This window comes from Mercenaria mercenaria, unplaced genomic scaffold (genome assembly GCF_021730395.1).
Source record: "Mercenaria mercenaria strain notata unplaced genomic scaffold, MADL_Memer_1 contig_795, whole genome shotgun sequence".
NCBI lineage: Eukaryota > Metazoa > Mollusca > Bivalvia > Venerida > Veneridae > Mercenaria > Mercenaria mercenaria.
Window position 1 is genome coordinate 29,585 of NW_026463698.1, and position 20,753 is coordinate 50,337.

At 33.9% G+C, this 20,753-nt stretch overlaps 1 protein-coding gene across 1 annotated transcript; it reads left to right on the plus strand.

Moving 5' to 3' along the window:
- The first annotated feature begins 5,249 nt into the window (after nucleotides 1–5,249).
- Nucleotides 5,250–16,399, plus strand: LOC128554837 (uncharacterized). Its single transcript, XM_053536148.1, has 4 exons — nucleotides 5,250–6,487; nucleotides 9,904–10,026; nucleotides 10,342–10,552; nucleotides 10,928–16,399. The coding sequence occupies exons 1-4, from the start codon at nucleotides 5,789–5,791 to the stop codon at nucleotides 11,143–11,145; spliced, it is 1,251 nt and encodes a 416-aa protein (XP_053392123.1). The 5' UTR covers nucleotides 5,250–5,788; the 3' UTR covers nucleotides 11,146–16,399.
- The last annotated feature ends 4,354 nt before the right edge of the window (nucleotides 16,400–20,753 follow it).

A 20,753-nucleotide genomic window follows, 5' to 3' on the forward strand; every position in this document is an offset into this window, starting at 1 on the left:
GGCCTAGTGACCTTCTTTTTCTTCCCACATGAACTTTGTGCAAATTATTTTGATAGTACTGGTATATCAAAGCACTGAAGTATTGAAGGGGCGATTTTCTTGTCGATCTGTGGGAACTTTTAGGTTCAAACCCCGCTACCAACCGGACTGTTAATGATTATGGTCTAGTCCTGTTCCTTCCCTAATACGATGGTTAGGAAAATTGATGGATCCGTAATAGTGTACCTCCTTTTTTGAAGAGTATTCAGTTCCTACCAGAAACCTACTTTAACTATGTTTTCAGGAGGACGTAGGTTCAAGCCCCACTAGGACCAAACGTTTTATCTTATCATTTTTTCTTTTATCTATTAAGTTAAACTGTTTTTTTCACGACTTATTATTGATTTGTTGTACAAAAGCTGACATTTTTCTTTTGATTAGCCATTTCTTGCTGTTTAAAGTGAATTTAACCTCTGATACAGAAGGGTGAAGGTTTAGACATCTTTATAAATACTGAGTTACATGTGGTAAATGTTCTTTATTTTGCATTTATTCTTTAGTTTACATAATGTGGAAGAAATGTAAGTAGGTTTTATTTATTTCCTATGGTTATTTTTGAATGAAGAGAGCAAGGTCATAATTTTTCAGTGTTGAAGCGTAATTTCTATCCGATTGAATCCTTGTACTTGAGGCTCCCATGAAAAAATGTTATCGATAGTTTTATTTTGTGATTGATAATTGTTACGCAATACTTTTAGGTTTCTTTTATCAAAATGTTTGGTATACTAGAAATGAATTCTCTGCGATCGTTTACGCAGTGAAATTTATCTCTGTTTGAGCTTGAGGAAATAACTTAAATTATATAGAATAATAACACACCCACACACACACACACACGCACACGCACGCACACACGTACGCATGCACGCACGCACGCACAAATCGACACGATAAAAGTCGTTCAAAAATGCAACACAGTGCAAAAACAATGTTAACATAAATACTGTATCAAGTTAATGCAATTATTAAACATTACTATTACGGGTCCACTATACACGCAGGGTAAACTACAGAGCTACCTCTTTAAGAGGTATACGGTAAACTGCTCTGTTGCAACTTCCGAGGTAGTGCACGTCGCGATAAAAGAACATCAACAGAGGTGAGTGCCATCATATTTTTTGCATTTTCACAAGCAGTGTATCGAATATCAAAAATCAGGGAATGGTAGGCGATGTAGATATGATTTAGCTTTACAGAGAACTTTAAGTTTGCTAATTCATTCTTAATTTGTGGTCGTGGGGATGTTTACCAACAAGCTGATTTTGCAGTAAATTTGGCCATTTCGTCATAAAAGCACTTTCATTGTCAAATATTTACATTTTAACTAATATTAAGAAGCAAACCGAGTAGGCGTGAGATAGCTGTAAAATATATAATGCATTTGGAAATAAAATATGTAACGAAAATGGCTCGGGAGTAAAATTATTCACTTTTTATTGTGAGAGATATACAGTTGAAAACGGATGTTTAAACAAAAATTGCTTACATCTACAGCCCTCCCTCTCTCTCTCCCCTCCCCCCCCCCACAAACCCAATGAAAAACATTTTTACAATAGTGCTTTAATGTTCTAAAATGAACTTGTTTAGTATAAAAACTGCCAAAAACACAAACAAACTGCCCGTGACATCAAATAATATTACAGTTTCTGTTGTAAGTGTAAACGTTATTTCTGTAGTAAAATATAACATGTAAGCTGTTTTGGTATACAAATCGTAAAATTTTCTTCTCACGTTACTGTGACAATTTCATGCAGCGCTTACCTCCACTAGAACCTATAGCAACTGATCTGGAAGAATTTATTTTTGAAACTTATGCTTCCATTTTACATTGTTCATATTTTGTTCTCATTATTTATTGCATTATATGCAAAATCATACCTAGTAAAAGTAATACTTGTATTAATCTTATAATCAATTTTGTTATGAATGAAACTGTGCTTGTTTGATGAGCTATTTATAGACCGAGGTCATAAGTTATAACGAAGTAGTCGCTGGAATCCCATTTCCATTTAAACAACATAAACATAATCTAAGTGTTTCGACAAAATTTTAATTCGATGTGTTGTATAGTTTTAGCTCACCTGAGCAATGCTCAGGTGAGTTTTTCTGATCGCTCGATGTCCGGCGTCCGGTGTCTGTCTGTCGTCTGTCTGTCGTCTGTCGTCTGTCGTCCGTCAACATTTAGCTTGTGTATGCGATAGAGGCTGTATTTTTCAACTGATCTTCATGAAGTTTGGTCAGAATGATTACCTTGATGAAATCTAGGCCGAGTTTGAAAATGGGTCATCTGAGATCAAAAGTTAGGTCACTAGGTCAGATCAAAGAAAAACCTTGTGTATGCGATAGAGGCTGTATTTTTCAGTTGATCTTCATGAATTTTTGTCAGAATTATTACTTTGATGAAATCTAGGCCGATTTTGAAAATGGGTCATCTAGGGTCAAAAACTAGGTCACTAGGTCAAATCAAAGAAAAACATTGTGTATGCAATAGATGCTGTATTTTTTAATTGATCTTCATGAAATTTGGTCAGAATGATTGCCTTGATGACATCTAGGCCAGTTACGAATATGGGTCATCTGGGGTCAAAAACTAGGACACAAGGTCAAATCAAAGAAAAACCTTGTGTATGCAATAGGGGCTGCATTTTACATCGGATCTTCATGAAATTTGATCAGAATGTTTGTCTGGATGAAATCTAGGTTAAATTTGAATATGGGTCATCTAGGGTCAAAAACTACGTCACCCGGTCAAATTAAAGAAAAACCTTGTGTACGCAAAAGGGGCTGCATTTTACACTGGATATACATACAGTTTAGTCAGAATGATTGCCTTAATGAAATCTAGGTCAAGTTAGAATATGGGTCATCTGTGGTTAAAAACTAGGTCACTATGTCAAATAAAAAAACCCTTGTGTATGCGATAGAGACTGTATTTTTCAATTGATCTTCATGAAATTTGGTCAGAATGATAGCCTTGATGAAATTAAAGTCAGTTTTGAATACGGGTCATCTGGGATCAAAAGCTAGGTCGCTAGGACAAATCAAAGAAAAAGGTTTTGTATGCGATAGAGGCTGTATTTTTCAATTGAGGTTCATGAAATTTAGTCAGAATGATTGCCTTGATCAAATCTAGGCCAAGTTTGAATGTAGGTTACCTTGGCTTAAAAACTAGGTCATTATGTTAAATTGAAGAAAATACTTGTTTACACTTCAAGAGACTACATTTTTGGTCCAATCTTAATGAAAATTGGTCAGGATATTTGTTTCCATGAAATCACTATGTTAAACATGTTAACACTGTTATGGTGTGTTTAGGTGAGCGACCTAGGGCCATCTTGGCCCTCTTGTTGTTAAATAAGTCTTACATTTCGCATGATTTATTAGTTTTATCTCTTCATATTACACAGTGTGTGTATTATGTCACTGAGCTTTACCTTACTAACGACGAAAAATTTCCATTCATGCGGATATTTCATTCATAGGGGGCAAATTAATTTACCTTCATTATGTAATATTTTCTAATGTTATCTGAAAGGATAACAGAGAGCTGCATGACATAATCATATACATATCACCTTAATGCATGAAGTACCGTGAATACTACAACATTAATTTAATAATATGTTTAGACATAAACACATTGTCTTGACCTTATATATGTCACTGCCAAGTTGTAACTAGTTGCTTGTTACTTCTCATTTTCTCCATGCAAAGAATGTGTAATTACCATCATGGAAATACAAATGTATACAGTTAGTTATTTTGTGGTGCGTCTTCAAGGTAACTTGACAAACAGCCTCTACTGACCTTGACATTTTATAGGGAAAAATACAAATGTGCATAACTAGTATTTAATTAAAATTTAACCTCAAACAAGAGCTGTCACTATTAGTGAAAAACGCCCCCGAAGTGTGCCCATCTACAGTTGTCTGCACAAGATATGCCAGAATAGTTTAGGTATGAACCATTCTGTGACCAGATAAAATGTTCTTCAAAGGTATCCTTGACCTTAGAGCTAGGGGTCTTGGTCTTGAGCATGACACACCGGATCGTTATAGAGAACAATTGTGACAAGTAACTTTAACATCCCTTGATGAATTGCGGAGTTATAGACCGGACAAGAAACATACAATATTATCCTGTGACTTCTAAGTTTTACCTTTACCTGGAAGCTAGGGGTCTTGGTCTTGCATCTGACACGTCATCTCAATGTTGGTAACGTGTATGCCAAGTTATTTTAAAATCTCTCCATCTATAGAAAAGTTATGGAACGGACAACAAACAGACCATGTTAACCTTTAACCTCTAAATGTGACCTTGACTTTAGAGCTTGTGTTCTGGATGTTGTGCATGACATGTTTTCTCGTTATGGGGAATATTTATGCCAAGTAATTTCGAAATCCCTTGATGGCTGAGTTACGAACCGGACACGAAACAGACCCTTTTAACCTTTGACTTCTAAGTGTGACCTTGATGTTGGAGCTAAGGGTCTTGGTCTTGCGCGTGACACATTGTCTCATTATGCTGAACATTTATGCTAAATTGTTTCAAAACCACTTCATGAAAGACAGAGGTATATACCGGACACGAAAAAGATCCTATTAACTCTTGACTTCTAAGTATGACATTGGCTAAAATCCATATATTCCACAAGGTAAATAAGTTAAAAAAGTGATGCTGGAAGAAGAACAATCTCTGCTACCCATATAATATGCGTCAATATATTGGAAAATATCTAGAAATATGAGAATATTAAACAAAACGATTTTAGGACTGTTAGATGAATGACTATGTTATCATGTATAGCAAGTTGCATAAATAGCTTACTTTCCCATCGCATTGATAAAACATGGACATAATTATGAATGATAGAAGGTGTTCGCTCAACAAATTCACTCTATAAACAGATTGTTTCTCTCTTGTTATGGTAAGTCTCTATGATATAAGTACAGCATAATGTGCTTGATCAATATCTGAAGACAGCTATGGCTTTCCATGCATTGACAATGTTTATTTAACTGCTGATAGATGCACTTATTTTATATCTGTGTTCCTGATAACAAGTTTTTAACAAAGAAAACGTTAAGGTTGGGATTAAATCTCCTGCATTGAGTGTACGCACGCATTGAATGTACACTATACAACCTATGTTAAACCTAACCCTAACCTTTAGTCAGTATATAGTGCCCTCAATATGTTTGTACATCCAATAGGGGCGATTTAATGTTGAAGAAAAAGTTAGGAGGCGCTCAGGTTCTGTTTGATAAAGTTAATGTAATACATTGAAGTTATAGCGCTAGTTTTTATAAACGCAAATTGAGGGATTTATTTGAAAATATAAAACCATCTTATGGGTGTGACCGAAAACGAAGACTAACATAAAAGAGAGGAGTATAAAAGACAAAGACAAAGGCAACGAGAAAAGTGTTGAAGACACCACATTCTATGAAACTTTAGGTGGATTCACTGCTAAAGAACTACCATAAACCACACGAAGAGACCGATACTTTTATATATGGTAGTAATTCAAGTGGCAGTAACCGAAAACAGTGCCAGAGTGTATGATTTTTAATCGATTGGACATTTAGGAGAAAATAGTTCGTGGAGAGCGCGTGTATCTTGTGAAATTGCAAAACAAATGTATTGCCAGTATATCCCATAAAGTGATGTACAGCACATGTATTAAAGGCATTATTCAAAAGAAAATCTTGTGACCATCGGACATACTGAAATACGAAAAAGTCACAAAATGCTTCGAGGATATTTTCCAGAGTTTGGTGGAAGGAAAAAGAAAGCAAAGCAGACTGACGAAATTAAACCAGCTAAGCGTTCGGATAAAAGCAGAAAAAAACAAAGACGAAATTCACGCCCTGAAAGTTCTAAGAACATAATACACACTGAAGTTGAAGAACAAAACGAAAACGTTGATGAAAATACTAAATTAGCAGATAAACATCAGATTAATCAACATATGGATAATATTGCTGAGCCAAAATGTGAAGGGGATCTAAAACGTATGGATATTCGCACGTTTGAAGATGATAATGATAAAATGAGAAGAAAGAGTAGCTTAATCTTAAATCATAAAGATGTAATGTTTGATACTGGAAAACCATGTAATAGCTGCAGCCGCGTTAGATTAAATAGGGGCGAGCTTAGATGTAAGAACTGTTTTTCGTTCGCGTGCTTACATTGTAATAAAATGTGCGAGTGTATGGGGGAATGTTTTTGCTATAAATTCCAAAATGTCTTTGAGAAACAGATTCGAAGTGCTTCCAATGAGTTAACAAAACGTCTAAAACAGCATGAACCGATTGAAAGTGTTTCTTCCGCCAATACGTATGAAATACATGATTCCAGGAAAACAACAGTAATTTCCAGCGTAACGATAAGCAAAGCGTATAAATCCGACGAAAGTATGCAGGCAGGAAAACAAAATTATGCGCAGGTATATTTTTGTCTTAAATTTTACAGACGCAATTCATACTGTTCAACCGATCTTTCTCTTTCAAACGTAAATAATTTATCTATTTTTATGATATAGTTTCTTAATGTTACTGTTATAAACTAAGCTGTGTTATGATTAGGGATCCGCTTTTTGGGGGACACCCTATAGGTACCGGTCTCTCCACCTATTGTTCTGGCTGCCTGTCCTGAAACCTTGTTCGGACAATTACAATGTAGTTCCTACTCTGTTTTAATTTAACGTGACACAAGTAATCACAATCATCCTATCCTAAAAATGGTTATAAATATTTCAATCTCTTCTTACATTTGTAGCCAGACTTTAATTTGATTAAAATCGTATTTAAACTGTCGGCATTTCTTAATAATCTTTTTTGTATAGTGCCTTTGTTTTAAATCTTGTATTTTGGCAGTTTCTGTGATAGGCAGGCTCCATAACCTAGGATTCCCTCTTTAATATTTTCTTTGTTTAGTCCTGTCCATTATTTTAACTGGGGATCACACGCGGTTTTCATGGAATTGCACTCCAGCGTGTCATTGAAGTATACTTGTACACCACCTTATTTATACATGTGCGGATGTCTCTTAATTGTATCTTTGTCGTTCTGCTCAACCCGGGCTAAGGATGTGGACGGTAGCATCTACTTCCGCTACCGTCTATGAACAAGCTCAGTTAAACGGAGCCTACAAAATCTTCATTTTTTTGTCGTGTTGAATGACCTGTGGAGATTCCGCTGTTTCTATTTTGGTTCGACATAGGATTGCGTTGTGCAATGCAAATAATTGTTTGCCTTATCTTCAAGGTCTAGCTAGATCATGGAAGGTTAAAAGAGCTTTTCAATATTGAACTTTTTTCATCTTTGACTCCTGACAGCGTAGCACAAAGGTCAAGGTCACACGTTTAAATCAATATTAACAGTGTGTTTTCTGTTTGTTCCGTAGCTCTACATTGCTTGACACAAATGTTCTTGATAAGACGAAAACACGGTAATAAGACCCAGACCAATAGACAATTGGTAGCAGAGTCTGTTTTATGTCGGCTCAACTCTGTCATCCAAGAAGTGATATTAATATTGCTTGGTAGAACTATTCCCAATAGTAAGACCTAGACCAATAGCTTAAACTTTCTCAACGACAAATGTAAGAATAAGATATTTTACGGTGCATCCTGAAACTCTATATGCCCGCATAAAATAATAAAAAGATAAACATTCACCATGGGAAAAATTGTCATATAAATAGGTATTTTTGCCAACGTATCTTTATCAGAATTAACTCCATCTTACATGATTGTGTATTTCATTACTTCTTTTATTTTCCAGCTGATTATAGTACATTGATATATGCATTATTAATTATGGAAAGCAATTAATAGTTGTATATTGCTATACATGCTCATTCAGACCCAAACATTTAAAGGTCCATTACTAAAACCCGAACGAGTATTATATGAAAACCAGAGTTTGTAGCTGAGACTTCCTATTTACTGAAAATATGGCTCACTTCATCAGATCTGACCAAATAGTCATGAAAATGTTCACGAATAACTAACAAATAAACAAAAAATGTTGCCTATGTCAAACCGAAAGTATGTTTTCCGACTGCTTACGAACCCGTCGAGCATCTTCGGATTTTTTCGGAAGAATCCTCCGAAACGAGGCTATAATTTATAAATAGATGCAAAATATATTATATGCTCAAACGATAACGTGATTTTTACAAACTTAGCACATGGAATTCAACAATTTTGTAACTCACAAAACCTTCATGAAAATCATTCTTATAATACATGCAATAAACAGCTATACTACAAGTTTGCGGGAGGACAATTCAGGCCCTTCCCGAATAAAAGTGTTTTTACAACTTCGTCTGCAAACTTTTTCAGTTAATCTCTTTTCAGTATAGTTTTAAGAATATAAATGAATAACTGTCTTACACTGCCGAAACAAAATGTGATTGAAATTTACCTAAATACACTGATTTATGTACATATGGCTACATTAATTAAAAAAGATTTTAGACATTAAACACGTGTCTTGGCGTAATATATGTCACTGTCAATTTTAAACATAAATTTTGTACATTTCATATTTTTCGTGCAAGTCGTGTATAATTACCATCATGGAAATACAGTTATTTTGTCGCGCGTCTTTAAACGGATATTCGTTTTAAACAATTTTAAAATCACGTGATCCCGAAGAATTTCCGACCGATTACGGAAAAACGATAAACATGAAAGTAGAACAAAATGACCCCCCATGTCAGTCTAAGAAAATACAGAAACAATCATTTGTTTCTCTGTTCTTGTGTTGATTTCAAGGGAATATTGCACGGCTATCATAATGTTTAGTACTATATTACAAAATGTGTAGTCTTTTTTTAAAGGTCCATTACTAAGGGAAAGTGAGTTGGCAATTTTTTTTCATAGCTAGTGCATAGACTTCTGCAAGACACTAAATAATGAAGATTGGCAGGTCAAAATTTACAGAAGGTTTTTGGAACTCAAAAAAATGTATGTGTATTATGTTGAAATTTCAATGAATCGACAGAATGACCCCCAGGTCTTTTTAACTTTCTTCATACTTCATAGAAAAATAATTGTACATATACTGCGATTTATTTCGAATTTCTACATACCAACTTTCATTTTCCAATAAAATGAACTAGTTTCTGTGCTTTTTAAAAGAAATTAAAATGTTCACTTTCCTTAGTATTGGACCTTTAAGATTTATGTCTATTCATTTGTCTTTATTTTGCACCTTTAACATTATAACAATTTACATATCCTGCATGCTATTTTAATACATCATTGGCATATAATTAGATCAATATAGGTATTGCGGTAGAAATAATTAGCACATTTAGAGGCTTAGCATGGTATTAATGCATTCGTTTGTTTATACTATGTAAAGATATTGCACGAATCCATCCTGTTTAGCTCCAATGTCAATGTCACAAGGGGTGAAAAGTGTCCAAGATATTGCGCTATCTTGCATCACTTACTTACCCGTATCATGATTTTAAACTACTTGCAAATATTAGGCACATTATTGTAGTGTGAGATCCATCTGTATATAAAGCAGAAGTCAAGTGGGGTCGGAAGGATCAAAGTAATCTCACTACATATGTACTGTCATTTCCTGATTGTTTTCGAAAGAGAATTTTATCACATCGACCGCGTTATACCAAAGAGGCCTAGACCCGATCTGCAAGGTCAATGTTCTATGGGATCAAATACGTTTAAGATAATATTTTTGTATGGTCCAAAATTTCAAATGATTTTAAGTAATCAGCACTTTGATAGCGGGATCCTCTAAGTACTGATGTTCTAGTTTGATACGAATCACATTTGAAGTATTTACTCATGATAACTTGATCCAAAGTTACAATTTCTTTCAGCACGGCTTGTCGAATGATAACTACATGGAGATATCTATTCTAGAGTACGAAGATGATGACCATGTCTTTTTACGAAGATCTCAAACTGTTCGCGTACTTCTCGGAATGATACGGGAAAATATTGTATGTTTATCACTTCATCTATTATTCAATCCCATACTAAATACAAATATAGGAATGACATTATAGCTTGATCATAACATTAAGACATGTGATCAAATTTTGTTTTTGTTGTTTCTGAATCATACATTCTATTAAAGACCGCTTGTCAACATCACTAAATAAACTGTATTTCCCTTCAGTAAATGAGGTAGATTCAGTTTCTTTTGTACAGATATTGTAACATACAATTTCTGGTAATGTTATCTTAGAATACACTGAAGAATATTTCATTAGCTTTGTTAGAAGGCTTGACACTTGCTCTGTTAATGTTTGTAGGCTGTCGGAATATATTCGAAAGACGGGTTGGAAAAGGAGATCACTTTCATAGAAAATTTAAAGAAAACGTTTCACAGAGAAGAAATACAATTGATCAATGTAAAGCAGTGCGCTCGAGTTTTGAAAGAAGATAAAATGCCAATAATTGTCACATGCCCTCTTCATTCACGGTTGTACTCCGATATGAATAACGTGCTGTCCGGTATAAAGGGTACATATCAGTTATCTAATCATTTAGTTTATTGCTATTTGTGTATAAACTATAAATAAGACATAATTATGAGTGTAAGTAATTAAATGCTAACCTCTATACTCTGACTTCTGGGGCACCGATTTTTGTTTAAATTTGAAACTCCTCTGCGGGCAATTCATTATAAGGTTTTCATGGCAAATTGATACATAGGCCAATAGATTGATTCACAGGTCAATAACTGTCCGAATTTTAACCACGTACCTGCCGCAACCTGAAATTCTTAGTTTAATATCAAAGTGAACTTGGTTATTTCCATAAAGTGTGACACTATAATAAATAAATTAAATACGAAAACGATGCACAGCAAATTACATATTCATTTATTTATTTCAGAGGAGTATTATAAAAGAATAATTTTGATTCTATATCACTACAAAAAAGAAGACAGAGAGGCAGCTTCTGTTCTTGTTGAGTATGAAAACAAGTTTCCAGCATTAAAATGTATTGACTTCTTTCATCAAAAAAGACTAGAGAACATCGAAAGTGTGGCAACAGAAATCAAACTTGCACTTTATGAGATGAGAAAGATGTCTGATCAAACGAATGATTAAAGCAATATATTGATAGTATATCTGCACCAAACATTTTGTTATGTTCAAATTGTAGACATGTTTTGTTGTTATGTTACTCTACATAAATTTTGAAGGGAAGGAATCTGGGACAGAATGTATCAAAGGCGAAAAAGAAGATTTTGCATGCATAAGACTGTTACAAATGGGAAAATCTTCGCCTTGCATGGAAATGTGTGAATTGTTGTTTTTATTGTTGACGATTTTATTCCTTAATCTGTTTTAGTGATTGTTATTGTAGTATTCCCGTGTTTAAGACTGAGTCATGAAAAGCGTACTTTGATATTTAATCTACACGGTCGCACTTCATGTCATATGACTATTTAGGTATAAGTTAGAAAAGTTAGATAAGAGACACTGTCAGGGTTACTGATATATTATCATATAAACTGATTTTTGGATAACGGTCATGCTAGTATTTTGAACAAAGTCCATGATTAGTAAAGGTTGATAAGGCCATTATGAATTATATATAAAGTCCGTAAAAGTTTCTGTAAGATCACCAATGGAATTGTTTTGATAAATCAAAATATTTAAAAAACACAAATGCACATGTTGCTTTATCAATGCTCTTATTGAGTCGGCTAAACGCTGTCAAGCGTTTGACGAGTCCTTTCTATCGCACGATTTCTCATTCTTAAATGGCCTCACAACACAGCGAAGTGATGCAGTTCCATTGGATTGTCTCTAATTTCAAAGAGTTCATTGATCGAATGAAGTTCATTTATGTCAATTCTATTTGCTATGACCAATATACGATGTAATCTGTCATATTTATGACTTGTAATTGTGCAATACTCGAATAAAGCAACGTATTTTCTTCCGCGGTAACTCATTAAGCATAAACACGCATAACGATTCTGCGGGATTTGGTAATACATTTGCGCATATGATTATGGTGACGAATTTTATGCCCTTTTGTCACAAAATAGCAAATATGATGTTCACAAATTCAAATAAAAACTGCATATTAACTTATTAGCCAAATTATCCATTTGTTACCCTGTCCGTTTCAAAAAATAATCTTTAAAATCATTGCGCAAATAACAAATTTATTGTGCTGTGCATTTTATGAATTGCGCAGACTTACAAAGCTTGCGTAACATCCAGCGAAAGACAAAATATAGTTCCAGAACATACTGCTAGTATTTTATTGAGTGGGTACCTCTGAAAGCATTGGAATGTCTCTTATCAAAGAGTTTACCACATCGATGAAATTAAATTCTGACAGCTTCGTTTTAAATGACCCGAATAAGATATGTGCAGTAGGTTGATTCTTCCGCGAGACTTCGCGGATGAATCCTAACTACATTCTGGACACTTCTCGGCGAACACGCGTGACCTGTTTATAACAATGCTTCTACGACTTTGCGTGGGTTGAATTTTGTAGTCAGTAAACGGATAAATTATCGGAAGAAGAAGCTCCTACTGGTTTGTTTAGTTACTACTGATATTAAAAATGATATTAATTCTAATTTTTCGAGAAATAAACAAATCGGCGAAACATTAAATTGTATTTTCTTGTAGTTTTTGAAATCTAAAGTAGATCGTCTATGTTTGGCTGCTTTGACGAAACGAAACAACTTTTTTATGAAAAGATTTAAACAAGAGGTAATTTAACCGTAAACTTCAATGTCAGATACTGCCAATTGCTGCTAAATGTCTTGTATCATCACAATTTGTAAAATATATTGTTGAAACTGGAGAAAACTGAAAAGTGTAATCGTATCCGGATATAATATTTTGGGTACATATCGAGCTGTGTTATGAAATTTTAACATTCAAGTAACATACATGATAGATATTATTGTAACAGAAATGATTCTAGAATTTATTTTTATTACACCTACATATAATCTATGTCAGACTCGTATTCTAGTACTGAGGCATGATCTGAAAGTAAAAAGATGAAGTGACAGTCATACTTTGGATATTGTAATACTAAGAAAGAATCTAGATCGTAACCTTTCTGGAATTTTGACTGGTTTGGATAATTTGCTAACGATTCAGGTTCGCAAAAAAATGAAACCGTCACCCATTCTGCTTTTCATGATGACACATGGCTTGATTTTTGCAGTCAGTAAGCGGATAAATTATCCCGAGAAAGAGCTCTTACTGATTTGTTTAATTACTATTGATTTTAAAAATGATTTTATTTCTTATTTTTCGAGAAATAAACAAATCAGCGAAACATAAAATTGTATTTTCTTGTAGTTTTTGAAATCGAAAGTAGATCGTCTATGTTAGAGTGCTTTGACGAAACGAAACAATTTTTTTTATGAAATGATTTAAATAATTTCACCGTAAACTTCAATGTCAGATACTGCCAATTACTGCTAAACTGTCTTCATATCATCACAATTTGTAAAACATATTGTTGAAACTGGAGATTTTGGCAGTATAAAAGAAAGTGTAATCATATCCGGATATAATATTTTGGGTAAATATCGAGCTGTGTTATGAAATTTAAACATTAAAGTAACAGACATGATAGATATTATATACAGAAATGATTCTAGAATTTATTTTTATAATACATACATAGAATCAATATCAGACTTATATTCTAGTGCTGAGGCATGACCTGAAAGTAAAAATATGAAGTGACATTCATTCATACTTTGAATATTGTAATACTAAAAAGAATCTAGGTAATATTTAGAAATTGAAACATAAAATTTTCAGTTAGAAATCGCACCAAAGGCTGTATCAAGGGTCTACATTTTCAAAATTTCCTAGTGGTGATACTCCAAACCCTACTTGCAGGAGGGGGTATCCTCCCACACCCTCCCCCCATATTGTCACTTTACAGTTTGATACATTTGCCCTTTTACCACCTGCCACAATGCCCATTTCAAAATCTGACTGCAGTTCAAAGCGGGAAGGAACACCCCTCCCCACACCCACCCTGCTATCGACCACGTAAAAATGGTTCAAACATTTTTTCAGCCCAGCCTGGGCCTGTCTGTCTACATGAATCAAAACGGATAATTGAAAGTACATAGACTTGGGGACTACTGACATGGTTTTGAAGGGGTTAACAGGTCTGAAATAGAATAAATGATGGTTTTAACTAAAAAAGAACTGCATTTATTAATATTGGTTATCTTTTCCGAAATTGGTAGCTAGTCCGAGTAACTTCTCTTAGTTTCGAATGCGCAATTTTCCTGTCAGTGTAAGTATTCATGACACTATATATTGACACTCAGCAACATTTACATATCTTTAAACGCAAAAGTAAGTATACTTTAAATTCACATCCCTTATAATATGATTGAACAATACCTAGCGTGTGACACGGTTATTGCCAGGCCCCTTATCTGTAAAATATCTGAACAGTTCTTTCGTCCATCCGTTACAAATTGTATGTGGCAATCCGCACTATAAAATTTCAATATATAAATTTTCATATTCAAATTTTATCATGTGCGAATATATACCAGCCGATAATTGCCTGTTTTGGTAATGCCGGAGGCAAATGTTTACTGGAGAAATATTTTTATAATTATGGGCAGTATCTTAGTGTCAAAGTCAAATTGTAGTTTGTACTTTCAACATTTTTATTTTTGCGAACCACTCTTCAATTTTAGAGAAATATATTGGGTTTAAATACTTGTATAATGTCAATCAAAGTTTTACTAGGCATCGATTGAATGTCCATTTCATCTATTGTAACAAAATCTCTGTTCAGTTGGGGAAAAAAAACTAAAACCAAACTGAAACTGGTAGACTATACTACCAGTACATCAATCATTAGCCGACTCTCAGGCCCTTCAGGCCTTTGATTTATTTCTTTGCGTTTAACTGTTTTCAAAGCCATGTTTAAACAGTAGTAACCGTTTTGAAAAAATGTTTTCATGATCAGTTATTATATTATATAAATGTAAAAGGACTAAGTTTAAAATTGTAATGTAACAACATGGAAAGTTTGCTGTATTGTCAAACCTGCCACAAAACATGTAACCCAAGGGTAAAGACTGTCTATCATAGTTACTTATACACTTATATACGGCATTTCCTCGGTTTAAAGTAATTATGTTAAAGGAAGAAGGCACGACGAATTGCGTAATTTTACATAGCCTCCAGACGGATGATTTGTTTATAATGTAAAAAATATTTTGATGTAGACAGATGGGAGAGAGATGCGAGAGTTAATATGCTAGGTTACTATATGCTATGTTATGTTGAAATTAATAAAAGACAGTTGCTATGTTAAAAAACTGGTTAAAAGGTTAAGATTTGTTGTATTAAATGGCCGCGCTACGTTTCAATATTCCAATATACAGGTTATGAGAGTTTTAGATTTAGAATTCAAAGCATTTATAAGTTAAAGAAATACGTAAAGATAGCTTTATGATAATATACAACTATTTGCACATGTTGTTAAATATTTGTCTGGGACTATTTCAGAAAATAAACCCGATAAGTACAGCACTTCACGGCAATCAGGATAATTTAGCTTAAAGTTACTGACAGAAATAAAATTCGTCACTAGAAACCCTTGCATTAATAATCAATAAATGATGAATATGATATGTTACTTTTTTTATCATAACCAGAAGTAAAAGCAAGAGTTGGTAACGAACGAATTTTGAAGAGGAATATCAATTTTTTTGGTGTTTTTATACATTATCCCGACAATGCCTATACTTGAGGTAATTGTGTGATTTTTCTTTCATTTTGTATCAGATTAGACATTTATTAAATAAAGTCAGTTGTTTTACATGAACTTTAACCTGGAAATTTAAAAAACTTGGGGGTCAGTTTTCTTATGTATGTTACATTTACGGGGAATAGAGCCGAATTTTACCTTACCCAATATTTTGAGCTCAATACACTCACTGCTTAGCCTTTCCAGCACCATAATATTTATATATGTTTGTTTTAAGTGTAAAGACAATAATAAATAAACACATGTTTAAGTATTTGATATCTTAATACATTTTCTGTACCATCTTTAGAGTGATATATATACTAAGAATACCCCCTGATCAAATGTCTCGTTCCGTTTTCTACAGCGAAACAGACTTACTTGAGTTTTCAAGTGATTTGCAGCTATCAACATAGTGTAGGTGGAATATTAGTTTCTGATTTACTTTAATTCTTAAAACTTTCTTTATGACTATGTTTCACTCGCCTAGATTCTTTATATTGGTATTTGTAAGGTGCAAGCTTGCGTTTTGCAATTAAAACTGTTTGAATGAATATTTTTATAAAAAATACATATTACCTTTGACCATTAAAATACATTAAATATTGTAATAAATTGACATTAAAATCTGTAATCAGAATAAAAGTGTTGTGATTTTCTATCGTTTGCTTTTTGCTGACATGATCATGTTTACGTAATTCAGCTTTAAACACCGAACAAGTTTCGAACATCATTAATACAGGATTTTCAACACGACGCCGAAAAAAAAAACGTTTCCGACAAATAAAAATATTTTACGTTCCCGAATTCACATTGATTTGAGAATTCGTACATGTACTGCAAACAGTTAAGTATTCCAGGTTCGATGCGTCAACTGGTACCTGCCTGGCAGCTTATTGCTAATTTTGACGCACTCGCTTGGTTCTAGCTAAATTTGTGTAAATAGCATTCGTTTCGCGTTCCGCAACTAATAACATACCAACGTTTCGAACGATGCTTGATAAAGAAAGTAACGAATTTTAGCAACACCAATATATTGGTCTATCGGACAAGACTGAAGAACAACTCTAAAGATCTACTTTGACGGCCAATGTATATTTATCGACATTTTATTCATGTTTTATATACTTAGCAACAACAGTATTGATACAAAGAGACAAGAAGTAAATATTCTAGATTAAAACACTTTTAAATTTTGAAAGTATAAATGTCTAGATTTTTCTTTTCTTTCTTGCTTTCTTTCATTTCAAGAGTCAATAACACGAAGCGGGATTCAATAATTCATGGAATAAGATAATGTGCTTTGTCAATCCAGACCAGTACGTAGAAAACTAGAGATGTAATACCGCGAGACGTCGAATTGGTTTTAGTTTAGGTTGATATGGAAACAAGTTCAGTCTTTTTCGACACCTTATTCCTGATGGAATTCATCGCCATGAGACTATGAGAGAAGAGAAGCCAGATTCCAAGCTCCGAGCAAAGGAGCTACTACTCTTTGGTCTGACGCGGTCTAAGAACGAATCCATGAACTCCTGCGGACGTTCTCCCACTAGGGTAACGAGGTGCCCATTTGATACAGGGAAAGTAAAATATTGACCTTTGACCTTCAAATGTGGCATTGACTTTTGACTTAGTGGCCTGGGTTATGCGCTCTGCATATCGTCTTCATGAGGCTAACAATTTTCTATTATATAATATCGACATCTAGACCTTACCCTTGACCTTACACCTAATGCTCTTGGTTTTCTACTGTACATGTCGTCTGAACAAGGTTATAAACTTGTGCTAATTTTTATACAATTCATTCTAGTGGTTTAGATGCAAAGTTAAGCTTTTTATCTATTACATTAAAACGTGACCTTGAATTTGGACCTAGTGACACAGGTAATGTGCTCTGTATATGGTCTTGGTGCGGTAAAAAATAATGCTGGTTCTGTGAAAATCTTTAAAGCGGTTTAGACGATATGGATCGGACAGGAAGTTAAGCTATTTTACCTTTGTCCTCTATGTGTGACCTTGACCATGAACTTTGTGATCCAGGCTGTTCGTTCAGCAAGACATCTTTGAGGTAAACAACTGATGTTAGCTTTATGAAAATCTTCAATAGGGTTTAGACGATACGATGGAGCAGACACAAAATTATTTTACCTCCAATTGTGACCCTGACCTTGGACTACGTCAACATCTTGTTTAAGTTATCAATCGATGTTAGTTTTATGAAAAACTTTCCAGCGTTCAAGGAGAAATGGAGCGGACACGATTTACTATTACTATAGTCATAGCCATAATATTTTGAATCTAGGGTAAAATAAGCTTCGTCGTATAACGTTTTTAACAAATGGCCGGACCGGATAATATTAAGTTCAGAAAGACAAAAACCTAATATTTCCTCTTAAGCTTGGCCGGTATGTCCTGAGGCTGCCAGAGTAACTTTTGGTAATAATTGACCATAAAATTAAACCTATGTTACAGGTGAAGAACTTTACCTTGGAACTGTCTGTCGTTTACTTGATGCACCAATTTGTCTTTTTCTTTATACTAGTAATTTAGATTGTTTTCCCTGAATTAATTGTTAAAAAAACTAAATACAGGTAGTGGAGACGATACAATGAAAGATTAAATGCCAATTAATGAATAAGATAACCATTTGGAAGCATAGTTCTAAGACAAAAAAAAATTAATAGCAGACTTGGTTTTGCTTGAGTCTGTTTATGAGAAATAATGAATGAATATTTTGCTCTCTGATTATATTTTGTTTTGCTAAACATGTATTAAGTGTTTACCATTTCATACCTAATACATAGTACTGTTAATGCACATAAACTTGTTTATTTTTTTTTTCATATACTACATGATTTCATTGTTCATATTTTCAAATATGAAATTTTGGTCTAGAATATACCTCAGTTTTAAAGCGCGATGTAGTTGTAATACATTGATAAGCTATAAAAGGTTAACAGAGATTCCAAATTCAGGCACAAATAACAAATAAGAGAAGACAAAATTTGAAGTCTTTGAAATTCATAGCGGTAACTTAAAACATAAATCACAGAAAAGGAGGTATATGTGTCATGGCAAAAAAGAAGAACAAAAAAAAAAAAAAGGAAAACAAAAAGGAAAAAAAGTTCTGCACTTATTACTTTCGTTGCTTTCGTTATCATATATTTCATATTTTCAACTGTTAGTGAACATTAAATGTAGTATTTTGATTGTTACCGTACTCTATTTCAGTGAAACAAATGCGTCCAACAGTTTAATTGAGACACCACGACAGAAACACGAACAGGAAATAATGGCTTTTATCGGTATGCTTTGAAGGGCAACTTCGTTAACTAACTGGAAAATGGCTGCAGTGTACGGTTTATTTCGAAATATAATAGGGGTCTATTAATAGGTTAACACAGCTGTTGTTGTTTCAGTTGGGGTTTAAGCACATGTTTGACTGTATAAAAAAGATATAAAACTAGTGTATAATAAGACAAGGACATATATCCACAGGAAGAACGTAGTCTCTTTACTGTCAAAAGTCTCTTTGACCATCTTTTCAAGATGGTGGATCGTCTGAGCCAATATGTTGATGTGCTGTTCCCAACCTACTTTATGTATTGACTTTTCAGTCAAAAAAAAAATACTTCTCGGCGAAAATATTTAGTAACCGTGTTGATAATAACATTAAGAAATGCACCTCCCTAAGTTGTCCATAATTACTATTTGAAGCATTTATGTATTATCTTCTATTAATTGATATTGCATCCGAATAAATTAAAGGAAGAACGACTCAAAAAATTATGTTAGCTCACTTGTCACATAGTGACAATGTTAGCCTTTGCAATCAGTTTTAATCAAACTTGCACACAACTTGTATTGGTATAATATGTCGGTTGCTTTCGAAATCTGGCGAGATCCGATCATGGGTTCAAGAGCAATTGTCCCTTAAAGGACCAACATTTTGTTATTTTGGTTTGTGAACATAATAGAGTCCACATTTTGCAAACTTGCACACAATTTGTATGGCATAATATATCGGTTCCTTTTGAAAACTGGCCAGATCCTATTATGGGTTACAGAGTAGATCTTGAATTCGATGATAATTCTGTCAGATCCAATCACAAGTTCTTGAGTTACGGCCCCTGATTGACCCGTGCAAGAGCCAGTTTGTTTTTAATTTGCGAACACAATAGAAGTGACATTTTACATTTGATCTCACCCAAACGTAAAAAAAAACTTTTGTCACAAAAAGATATTGATTCCTTTTGAAAACTGGCTAGATTCCATCATGGGTTCTAGAGTTACTGCCCCTGCATTTGGCAAAATTTTCTATTTTGGCCCTTTCAGTCATACAGAGGTTTCGCTTATGCTTTAATTTAATACAAACTTGCATAGAATATTTATCTTGATGATCTCAGGCCAATTTCGAAACTTGGTCATGTGGGGTCAAAACCTAGGTCACCAGGTGAAAACAAAGGAAAAACTTGTTAACACCTTAGATGCCACATTTTGACCCAACCTTCATGAAACTTGTTTATCTAGATGATTCCTAGGCCTTTCGAAACTAGGTCGAATGGGCTCAAAAACTAAGTCACCAGTTCAAATCAAAGGAAAGGTTTTTTTTTAACACATTCAAGGCCACATTTTTGACCATATCTTCATGAATTTGGTCAGAATGTTTATCTTGATCATTCCTAAGCCAAGTTCGAAACTTGGTCATGTGGAGACAAAAACACGGTCATCAGTAAAGGAAAAATTGTTTACACAGTAAAGGCCATATCTTTGAATCTATTTTCATGAAGGTTGGTAAGAATAATTATCTTCATGATCCCCATGCCAAGTTTGAAACTGTATCATGTGGGGTAAAATACTACGTCACCACATTAAGGAAAAAGTTTTTAACACTGAAGAGGCCACATTTATGACCTTATCATCATGAGCCTTCAGAATG